The following is a 12,589-nucleotide window of genomic DNA, read 5'->3' as shown; positions in this document are numbered from 1 at the left end:
TTAAATTAAACAATTAAGATAAATACTTAAGTGCTATCGATATAAATGCTTAAACGTGACGTCAGTATAACAGATTAAATATAATTCTTGTCGATTATTTTTTTTTATTGTGATTACTGAATTGCATAATATACATGACTATAATTACAAGAGATTATTTAATAAGTAATTTAGCAGAGTGATGTATTATTAACAAGTGAACAGAAGAAGAAAAGAAAAGATAAATATATGTTATTGTTTTATAAGTTAACAAATAATACAATAGAAAACTGATCGATTTTTTTGTGTGTGTGTGAACAAAATTCTATTAACAGTTACTTCTTTTTTAAATATTAACAATATTCTGTAAATAATAATCAAGTTTTTATTATAATCAAATGCTATACAAAGGAATAACTTAAATAAAATTAAACAGAGAACAATAAAAATCATTTCTGATAATTAATTACAAATATTACAATTTAACTTGTTTCAAATAATGATAATTATTATTAACAAATAAACTATATTAAAGGGAGATTTCACGAATTAAACATGAATTATAATTTATAAGGATTTTTTAATAAAATTTTAACATTTCAGAAGATTATAAAGGAATTATTTTTAGGGTTTGCTATCGTGTAATCAAATATAAAAGTCCGTGTAGGGGTATGGTTTCTTTATTGTAATGATTTGTGAATAGTGACTTTTATACAAACGACAGAATAAAAATCAACGAATAGATGTAATATTATGCATTGCATTCAGCTGTCTGTCGCAGACATTAACGATTGTCAGACCTCTCATCCATATAATACATGTCATTCTTATACACACTCCAAGCTCTTTTTCCTCCAAAAGAATTACATTTACTGTATAGGAATCTATGTAGAAAATAAGCTAAAACTTCTTATAAAATAAATATTATACACCTTATAAGTGTGTGTAAGAGTGTTTTCATTTTTAATTATTAAACATCCGGTCTATAATAATAATAATAATAATAATAATACAATTAATTAATTACATACCTAAATCATTACAGGAAGAAAAAAAGAAATGTTTATAAAGATAAATTTAGTGAAATGAATTTGAGATTTTAAGGAAAGATAGCTGGAGAATTTTTTAAAAATTTTTAATCATAATTATATGCATCTTAATTATACATAAAAAGTGAGTATAGTAAATTAAATATAAATGCCAGTTAATGATGTCTTTAAACTAATTATATTTATAGATAAAGAATGCATAATTATTGGCTGGAAGGATTAAAAAAAAAAAAAATAGGAGAAAAAAACAAGAAACTAGTGATTATCATTTAATTATGTTCATTTTAAAACAATTTCAAGAATAAAAGTAGAAATATTCAAATAATTATAATAATACCGACATCATACGAGGCGTTTCTCCCCCCCTGCAAACAAAACTACTCTAAACATTTCTTTCTTTTGCCATTAATCTAAATTCCTTCCGGTGTCAGGTTTTGGCAACAGTTTTTAACAAATACAATAGAAAGGAAATGAATAATATGCGAGGAAACGTATTGTTATATTTTCCTCAACTTGAGGTCAAAGGTAAAGTTTGGGATCTGTTACTCCTGAGTTCGCCATTGTTTCAAATGTGATCTAGCAATTTTGTTTTTATTTCGTAAATATACACTGTATTATGTAACTATATATTCAAATAAAGTTAAATTATAACAATATTATTATATAAATTAACATATAAAAGTTCAGATAGATAAAGTCTTATCACCCACATTTACAAAAAAAAAAAACTTTAATTTCATGCAATTTTATTTTTAAAATAAGGTCTTTATTTAATCGTCGAGAGTCAAGTTATTCCTTTTTAATATTTATTATTACATAAAGAAACGTTTACCTATTTTAATTAAGATATTAAAAGAGGAAAAAAAGAAGTGAAATTAAAAATAGTCCTATTGCAAATTCGTTATTAAATGTTAAATATATTTATAAAGATGTAAAGGGGAAATTTATAATTAACAAATTTAGAACATGTTGTAAAACTTCCCTATATTTATTTAATTAAAATCTATGAGGTCGCGAAGGAAAAAAAATATGTTAAAAACTCTCGTAACTCGTTTAGAAACGAATACATTTTTCTATAATACTGTTAAATAAGAAGATAATTAAAGTTTTAATTTGCAATTACACGCTTCTTTTTTTAAAATTTTCCTTGAATTTATAGAATTCAATACGTTTCACGGTCACGTAAACTGATACAATCCACTCACAATATTACAATAACAATGTAATTCAATTAATTACAATTACATTTTAATATTAAAATAGTATTTTTCTTTCCTTTTATTCTCCTTTCAAAATTGTTTCTTGTCTATTCTTAAATTTTATGACTCATTTTATATATAAAAATGAGAATAACAAGATTTAAACAAGTCAGTTTTTATAATAATTTTCCTTGAATTTTATTTTTTAATTAACTATTTTTGTGAACCAGAAAAATAAAAGTTTCTTTGCATATTTAAGTAATGATGCTGAAATATGTCAGAAAGAAAATTATATTTCGAGTTTAGTTTTATAGATTTGACAGAAAGATTTTTGGTAATTAGTATCGTATCTCTAAGGAATTTCCTTACAGATTAAATGTTTACTTGTACGTCAAAAATTAATATCTTTTTCTAACTTTTACTCGTATCTAAAGCCATCCAGAGCACGTATGAGGCTACAGAGTGTCCCTTTTTACCCTTCAGAGGACCCTGTTGCTTCTTAGCCAGCCTTCTTTTACTTTTTTAAACGTAGAATGCTACTTTAATTTAAAAAAAACAGTTTAAACATTTAATTTTTTGTTAGTAAAAAATGACATTAAATGGGTAGGAACGATTAAGTTTCCTTCCATCTCAGGTAAAAATCCTCAGACCCTCTACTCTCGACTGAGGCAGTCGAGAGGAGAGGGTCTGAGGATTTTTACCCGCTCGTATCTTAATTTTCTGCATAATAATTATTAATAAAAAGTGTAAATATGATCCACACAATAACTTGTGAAAAAATCGAAAGTTATAAAATGTCTGGTTACTTTCTCATAAATAAATAAAAAAAAGCTAGTAGGAAAAGAAGATTTCTTATGGGATTTTTAGAAAGTTAAAAGGAAAAAGGTAAAAAATGTATGTATTAATAATAATAAAAAAATATATAATAAAATTTCAGGTCTAACGAGAATTTTTAGGAAAATTTTACTTGATGATATTCCTCTTATTAATTAGTACATGCGTGTTCCTAACTACAGTTTTTTTTTTTTTAAATTCTCTCTCTTTTTTTAATTCTCGGGTAAACAGCTTTATTAAATTATGTCTAGTTTTATAAATGCTAAATTGCTTTTTTATATATTAAAAACAATATTTAAACATTTAAAAACAATATGTTAATTAGAAAAACTTATTTTTAAAATTGCTTTTCCTCCATTAGCAAGTCAGATTTAAAGTTTTAATAATTCTCTCGGGAATAGAAAAAAAAATTATTATGTAAATTTTTTTATATAAATTTGAAAAATATTTTAAAATATAATTTTATTTAAAATACTGTAAGAAAGGGGGGAAAGACATTAAACTTATGCATTAATTTCAATGCTGATTTTAATTTATTAAGGTCATTACTGTCTGTCCGACTTACTTACACCAGTCTGGTTTTTAATCATTTATTTTATTTCTTTTCATTAAAAATATACTTTAAAAATGAATATATTCTCACATAAATTTAGAAAATGAAAGAATATTGTGGCTTATATACTTGCACTGGATGCAACGACGTTATCCGCGATTTGATAATAGACAACGTTATCAAGCGTGGACAAACATTATCCATTAACAAAGGAAAATCAAGCGGACCAACGTTAAATAAAAAAGACTCGGGCCAATGGAAACTTTACTACCCGCATCATTGGAAAATCTGACGGCTCCATCTTGGAATCTTGTAAATTTACAACTCTTCGACATCTCGCTTTAATAAAGATCTATTAAACATTGTATCGAATGGTGTATTTTATATGGGTTTATAAATTCGTACGTTTCGTAAATGTTTAACCCATTAATGATAGTGAACCGAATGATTTAATGAGAATAAAAGACCAAAAGCTATGAAATGGCTTCAGATAAATTAGAAAAGTCAATAATCTAACGTTAACATTAACGTTTGATATCAATTGACGTATTATTATTGGAAGTAAAGCCATAATTTTTCAGGAGATTTGGTACTAAAGCTACGATTAAGCTATCGAATTTAGTTATAATATAATTTTGAAAGACGACAGACGTCAGATTTACGCCATTAAAAATGGATAAAGTTTTCCATAAGATATTTTATTGACTTAGAAATAATCAAAAATAAATAAAATCTTTCGGAATTTATGAGAAAATTTGTGTAAATATGTGTGAAATTTGTGCAGAGTTTTGTCCAATTTGTAAAAAAAAAGTTTAGGAATAAGATTTGTAATTTCTCGAATAAAAGAGGAAGATTTGAAATTCAAATTGGGCGGTGGTAAAAGAAAGAATTTCTAATGGCAGACTCAAACATCAATATTGGAATATGAATCGAGATAACTTGAAGGCAATTTTGATATTCGACTTCTCTGTCCCCTGATTGCTTGACGAATGGATTCTTACACGATTTATTGTCTAATGAAAGTTGTGAAGAAAATTTCAAATGGCTAATCAACCGAGAAATTTTATTTGACAGGCCGACGTTGAGTTTTCTATTGTTTCTTTAAGATAAAAGAAGACAGAATGGCCGTTCCTTTCTCTTTAAATATCAAAATTTTGACGTCATTAGGATTGATGAGATCATCATTTCGGCAGTAATCAAATAATTCATTAATTTTCTTCGAAATTTCATTATGGAGCAGCAACTAGGTTTTGTATTGTTAGGAGCAAAACCGTATTATTATTAATCTAAATGCTTTAGTTTTTTTTTTCTTTCTATTAAATACAGAATAAATAAATGAGGATGGGGAAAAATCTAGGAAACACTCAGAAATGTTAAAAAGAAGGCAGAAAAATGAGGAAATTCCTGTAAAATCGGAGATAATACGTAATATTCTGATTTAATTCATCAAATGATTACCGAAATCAAATTCGGTTTACAAATCGTCGAAACAAACAGCTGATGTAATTTTTATTAATTTGGATTTTCATTAAGTAAATGTGTATTTTCGTCAAATGAATTTAATGTTTTCAATTTGATATTTAAAAAAGAGGAAGTGTACAATAGAATTTTTTTTTTTTTTTTGGTCATTACACTAAGACGTAGTTTTGTAGTTATTGTACATTGTTTTAAATTATTGTTAAAATATTTTTTAATTCGATTTAATGTAATTATTTTTTTCTTTTCTTAAAACTAAATCATATAATAAACAACGTTGTAATACAGTATATTATCACATCTGTATTAAATCGCTGCCTCCATCTATGAGTAGAAAACGCAACCATTAAGAAAACTGTAATGTGGCGCCATCTGATGTTACGATTTGAATTTAACACCATCGTATGAATATTTTAATAATTATTTTATTACTATTATTAAAATGTAGATAAAATGTAATTTATCGTATATAATAAAGTGAATTTTAACTTGATAAAAATCTTTTAAAATATTGTTGAAAAATTGAATAGATAATTAGTTCTAGTGTAAATTAGAATACAATATATAATAATAAAGTAATGACGTTTAAAAAAATAAATTATTTATTTTTTTTAAATATATAAAACACAAAGAGCATTTAACTTCCGTTTTTACACGTAACGTTATTTTATTTTATTATTCTTCGTCCATTAGAGGTAAAATGAAACAACGCGTTCTTCGAAAGGAATACGATGAGACATAATAATAATGATGACGATGATCGATATAATTAGATTTAAATATCTGTTGGAATTTCTCCGCTCTTCTCAGTGAAGTAGGACGCAGCACACTTTGTCACCTTGACACTTGACTCCCAATTCTCTAGGTGCTCTGTGACACTGATCGCTCGTAAGACATTCTCCTCCTCTTGTGTGGCAATCGGATGGAGTGGCTATAAATAATACAATATTAATATTAATCGGTGGTCGTATCTGATTCTTCTTTATCGTCGATTTAACTGGAGCATTACTAGATAGCGTTTAATTATATTAATCAGACATTTTTTTCTATCTATTTCTTTGTTTATTCGGATTCTTAAGCAAAGTGATTCGACCTACTACCCTATATGCTCTAAAATAATCGCATATTTAATTAGTTAAGTTGATAAACTCCAACCTATTTCGACTGGAAGTGATTTCAAAGACATATCCGGACAAAATATAATTCGAATCAATTGTAAAAGAATGAAAATTGTTCACCTTCGTGACAACACACGACACCACTTTCTTCTTGTTCGGGACAAAGACCAGTTGTTTCCGCTCTCATAATGACCGGGCAGTTACTTTTAAAGATGCAGTTGCCACCTGTTCTTAAGCATGGTTCCTCGTTGCGCGGATGCCTACCTGTTCAACCAATATTTACACGTATGAAAACACTATAATTATTAAGTCCGAGAAAATAGTTCTTCCTACGACTTTAAATACTCACCGACGGCCAAAATAAATAACGTCAAACAAACGGAACAAAATAAGTAACAATTCATGGCGCCTGCAAACCTGAAATGAACTTTTATCAATGACCCGGACGTGCTTATCCCCGCAATTTTATAATAATCTCATTTATGACGTCATCGGGAACGACCAACCAATCCTAGTTTGGAACATTGTAAAAAAATTTCCTCTTGTGTAATTATTTTGCAACTTTAAACAATTTATTTTTGTTATTTTAAAAACGTTCGAAATTCATTCATATATATATATATATATGAATGAATTTCGAACGTTTTTAAAAAAAAAATATATATATATATATATTTTTAATGTTGTTTTAATCTTTTTATGTTATAAATAAATTTGCAGCTTGTAAGAAATAATATTTACGAGGGATATAAAATACAGCAGTTGCGTGTTGTCACGTTACAGAGAATCCAAAGTGTACCTTTCGGTTCTTTTTTTAATATATCCAGAAATATCTTTTAATGCTTATTTATCAAAAATTTCGTATGATCTAATTGTATTAACCTGTTTCACTTATTATTTTTTCTAGTTATAGTTTCATAAATAGTAATTTAAATCCGGATATTTCACTAATATGGAGAGGAGCGTGAAGAATATGTTTCTCTTTATGGGGCGCATAAAACACGTTTGAAACTTCTTTTACTTTTTCGTTTGTGTCATGACTTATCTTTCACGTCTTTAGCTATTAAAAACAATAGCTAATCTCTCCATTTTAAGGTAAAAATATTTTAAAAATTCGTTATCATTTACTTTAAATCAAATATCTCTTTGGGGAAAACGTTTCTCTGAAATGTTACCCCCATTCACGACAAGAGGAAAAACGTCTTCAATTATTAAAATTGAATTGAAAATTAAAAAAAAAACATTTTAATAATTATAAGAATGAAAATAAATTGTATATTTTCTAATTTCAGTAAGGTTGAATCCTTACAGAAAGGAATTTCTTGGCATTTTAATCATATCTCGACAGAGGAAGAAAAAACACTGATATTAATTCACTTATATTTTAATTACCAGCGAATGTTAATTGTTAATTAAAAACTTGATTCTTGTCCTTGTATAATTAATATTATAATTAAAGATTAATTTTATAATTAAAAAAAGAAGAAGTACAATTAAAATTGTCTGATGGGAAGAAGGAAGAGGTTTCTTCTTCAACTGGTACGAGGTCATTTTCGTCTTTAAAATTTTATATTTCGAAATTACAAACATGGAAAATTTAAAGATTCGCCTAAATGTAAAACTAAAAAAAAAAAAACATTTCCTGTTTCTCAATGTCTAAAATAAAATAGGAATAGGAAAAACCCACGTCTACGAAATTGGGTCATGTGTGTGTTTTGCCGTTAAAATGCGATAGTCCCATAGTTGCCATGCCATGCCAATAATTATAATTATATATATTATAAATATATAGTGCATATAATCATAAGTGCGTGAAATTAGGGCTTATTGTCTAATTTAGGAGTTTAAATAAGTAGTTCTTTAAAAGATCCTCCGTGTTATTATCTCGACCTTAAAATTACGACTCTACCGCATCGAGTAATCGACAATACCTTATTTATAAAATGTATTATTTTTATATATTCTTCGATGAAATTTTTCGGATTCTTATTTTATTTTCCTTATTTTCCTATTACTTAAAATTCTGTAAAATGCCCTTTTCTTCTTTTTCTGGTAGGGATTTTCGCTCTATTCTCCAGTAAATAAGGCTAACATCCGTGTTTGAATGTAGGGCCCCAACTGTCGCGTTGAATGAAAAGACCCACTACTCTGTGGAGGGCCCTCTTTTATAGCAGATCCAATAGGGCGAACGAGTGAGCCTGCTATAATAAAGGGCCCTACACGGGGGAGTTAAATAATAATAATTAACTTTAATTATTATTTAATTAAGTTATTTAAACTTTAAAAAAAATTTTTTTAAAGATATTTTATATTAAAATAAATAAATTATTAGTTTAAAAAATTAATTAATATTTTAAAAAATCACAGGCCTTATAAAAAATACATTAACTTGTATTTATTTAATTTTTTTTTTAATTTTAATATAAATGCTTCAGATTTTTTCTGAAAATTTTGCTAATTATTACTTTATAATAATTACAATTAAGTTTTGAATTTAATAATTATTTTTATAATAATAATAAAGTTTTAAGGTGTTTTTTTATTTATCTTTTTTATTCGCTAATTTAATAAAATATGATTATTAAAATAAATTAATATATAATTTATTTATTTAATATTTTTTAAATTTTATTAATATTAATTTATATAAAATTTTAAAAATGTGATTATTTGTTCGTGTGCCGCCATCTGTGAGTAAATATACAAACAACATTTTTCAAGAGAAATATTTGGAGTTTGAGAATATTGGTACCAGATGTCGCCACATTCTCATTAATTTAAAATTCAAAATTTAAAATATTCAATCGATTAATCCGATTTCGTCGAGATTAGTTCGATAAAAATAATGAGGGTAATTACATTAATTTTTTGCTGCGTGTCAATAAAATAAAACCAATGTTCAATAATCCGTTTTGTGTGTAGAAAACTACACACAAAACTCGGACACCCGACAAATAATTGATTTTTTTCGTGACGTCACTTCCGTTAATTCCTCTTATTTAAATTTACATTCCAATTTGAACCTTTAATATATATATAGGCCTATATATAAATTGGAAGAGAAAATAAAAATTTTCACCGCAAATAAATTAACTTGTCACTTATTTAAGAGGAAAGAAAACTAATTTAACTTAATGGAGACGGCTAATAGAAGAATTTCGAAGTTTAAACAATTAGTTGAAACGTCCGTTCATTTGTTATTTATCTAATTGTTTATGTATCGCGAGAAAAATCATCAGAAAATAAAATTTCAAAGAAACTTTGATGTTTTGTATTTGGCTTGGGGGTATACATGATAAAGTCGAAAAAAGCTCAAGAGGAATTACTCTTTCGTCTTTCTTCCATCTTTATCGGAAGATCTAAATGAAACAAGAAACATGCATGATTAACGAGACATACATAAATATTTGCTGAAAGTAAAAATGCACTTTGCTAAAACGAATCGAATGTCGACACACAGAGAGGCCTTTCATATTCCAGACAAGTATATACTATCATTAGAATTTTTTAAAATAAATTTTATATTGTTTTAAATGCATTCTACTAGTAATGGAATGAATTTTTACATAATTTACGACCCCTCGGAAGATACTTCGTATACAAGAGGTTGTAAGAAGTAGCGACGGTACCGAACTTCTCTAGGCATTTACTTCCACTGATTTTAATATTATTTTCATCTTTATTATACATGTAAATAACGATTTTAAGGGGGAATATTTTTTCTTTTGGGGAAAAAAAATCAGCACGTGGGTGGTACTTCTAACAATTAAGCGACTCTACGGGAAGTGATGTTCCCCCTGTAGAAATAGGTAGTGATGGAAATGCGGAGACACAATCCTAGACGTAGAGCAGCACCCCTATGTGGTTTATAGCCACACCAGACAGATATAGATGACGCTTACTATCTAACCTAGCTCATTTTTTGTTTCACCAGGTGTCCCCTACCAGTCGGATGCACATACCCATTTTTAACCTCAAACTTTTTTTCTCTATTGATTTATAACAAATCTTAATTATTTGATTTAATATAAACTATGGGACGACTTAAATCTTTGCTGAAAGAACCATCTCGAATGTTGTAAATTAAATTTTAACGTATGCAAATATTAATTGAGAGTAGAAAATCGGATATGTAAATATTCAGGTCGTAAATATGGCTTGTTAGGGAGAAGCGGAGTGCGGATTTAGTTGAATTTTTAAAGTCGAAATGGGATTTTAAGATGTATAAACGAGTTTAAAGATGGAAGAATGAACTCGGAATTAATGTCCAGTTGGTAAATTAATTTCCGAATTGAAAATTGTATTACGAATTACTTTGTAGTTTATGAGATTACCATATATTTGATGTAGGCTATTTTAATATAATAAGAGTCATGTGTCTTGTTAAAACACACCCTGGGACGGTTTTAATGGGATGCTACATTGATATACTGATACAATTAAATCGTACGATTTTCAATGGGAGAGTTATAGAAATGGGTAGGAATTAGTTTTCTTTTAATTAAAGTGTTTATCCGAAAGGCAGGAGGGATATTCCTGTAGTTTGTTACAACGAGGTGTACTCCCGAAACGTAAAAAAACGAGGGGTACTCGAGGAAGATATATGTAAAGCATCATTAATGCCAAACAGGACGAGGCTTTATACGAGAATAAATTCCATTTGAAAATAATGTGATTGCAGAAACATCAACTGAGTTGAAAGTCACAAGCGAAAAACCAAAAATCTTCTTTTCTTCGGAAAATGAAGTTTATCCGATGGAAAAGAAGGGATTCGGGCATTTGAATAATTCTACTCTCATTCATGTGTGCAAAGCCTGTTAAGCAGTTTGAATTCTTCGGGGACCTGCTCTCTTTTCTCCTCTTGCTCCAAGCCAGACGAGTGCAAGAAGGGAAAGAAGTTTGCGAGGCATTCCAGTAAAGGATTTTTTACAACCCCTCTCCTCTTGGTTGCTAAGGGCAACCGTAGCTTAAGGCAAACATAGTCAGCACCATCAAGTTAGACTAGAAGGATGAAACTTTTGCATTTTGAGCAGTCGTTCCTTTTAATAGTTGCAGTCAATACTGACAAACACGGACATTATCATCGACTGAAAAACCTTTGCAGTCGTTTAACGAATTCTGTAAATTATTTTAATTTGATTTGTCGAAAGGGGGCATATTTTTTCTAAACGGTCAACAAAAAAGTCCCAGTCTCATTAACAAACCAGAAGGAAACGAAGAGAAAGTAGATGAAGATATAATTCTGGTTTATCCCGAATTGTGTCTAAAATATTATACATTTTACTGATTATACGCCTCGATAACGAATCTCATAGACGCCCCGGCTGTCATACGCTTTAAAATGTTGTCATAACACCGGCGAAAGTGGCAGCTGCGAAATAAATAACGCAATAACAAAACACGAAACCGTAATTAAAATTCCTCAAGAGATAAACCGTCGACGGTCGGTCGAAAAATTGTTTATATTGGTTTGTTAAATAGAAATGCATTTTTTAAAATGGCTTGTTCGAACCGACGGTATTGATAACAATAGGTACGATTGGTGGGATAAAACAAAAGTAAAAAGCAGCTCGGCCATACCATATCTATCGGGGAGTGGTTTGTATGAAGTGTAAATTCTTCCTCAGATAAGGTAGGGTAAGCCGGATGAAGCTCGATACTATCACTAGAAGTAGCGAGTAGCCCGAGGGCCAGAAAAGGAGAGACAGTATTGTTTGCGATAAGAGCGAACGGCTAGCATCACGTCGAAGCACACCTCCAGCTACGACCCTAACCCTCGGGCACTTTAATATGTTCCTAGCTTTTTATGATCACTCTCCCCAAGAACTTTACCGCCGTCGTAAGCCTTGGGCGCCGAACCAGCTGCTGTAGTCCACATGTTGCCATGACTACGCGCGAATTGCCAAAGGGACAGTAATTATTGGATGTGGCGGATTACAGAGACGAAACCCCCGTGGCGTTCGCTAACTGTACGCGTATATAGAGTGGTGAATTGATGCAACCCTTACTACCATATACTGCAGAGTAGTAAACAGCAACTCTCTCTTCTGTTACTAGCTTTTATTCTGCACTCTACACTGCCTTTGGGCAACCCAATTAAATATTTTCAATAATGAAGGCAACCAACCATTGGTGGTTTGCAGACTTGGGTAAAGAGAGAGAACGAAAAGTCCCCGGAGGCGGCACCGAAGAAGAAACTGTTCTGCACGCTACTCCCCCTTTCTTACCCCTATATACAGCCGCAGGGATCCCTAAGGTCTCAACATCTTTTGTAGACAACATCCTCGGATACGATGACAAACCAATTTTCAGATCGTTCATTTCGCCCTTTCTGGTTTGATAGATGAGAGAAATGCTGAAAACTGAGAAATTAAAGAAATA

General features: G+C 29.2%; 1 protein-coding gene across 1 annotated transcript; it reads right to left on the bottom strand.

Moving 5' to 3' along the window:
* Window positions 1-5,669: 5,669 nt before the first annotated feature.
* LOC136978956 (uncharacterized) lies at window positions 5,670-6,703 on the bottom strand. The gene is made up of 3 exons (XM_067274808.1): window positions 6,558-6,703; window positions 6,329-6,472; window positions 5,670-6,021 (listed from the first exon to the last, which is right to left on the bottom strand). Exons 1-3 carry the CDS (start codon window positions 6,610-6,612, stop codon window positions 5,897-5,899), a joined length of 324 nt encoding a protein of 107 aa, XP_067130909.1. The 5' UTR covers window positions 6,613-6,703; the 3' UTR covers window positions 5,670-5,896.
* Window positions 6,704-12,589: the final 5,886 nt, after the last annotated feature.

This window comes from Centruroides vittatus, unplaced genomic scaffold, assembly GCF_030686945.1.
Source record: "Centruroides vittatus isolate TY-2023 unplaced genomic scaffold, ASM3068694v2 contig_564, whole genome shotgun sequence".
In the NCBI taxonomy this organism is placed as follows: domain Eukaryota; kingdom Metazoa; phylum Arthropoda; class Arachnida; order Scorpiones; family Buthidae; genus Centruroides; species Centruroides vittatus.
This window is presented reverse-complemented; position numbering and strand designations above follow the sequence as displayed.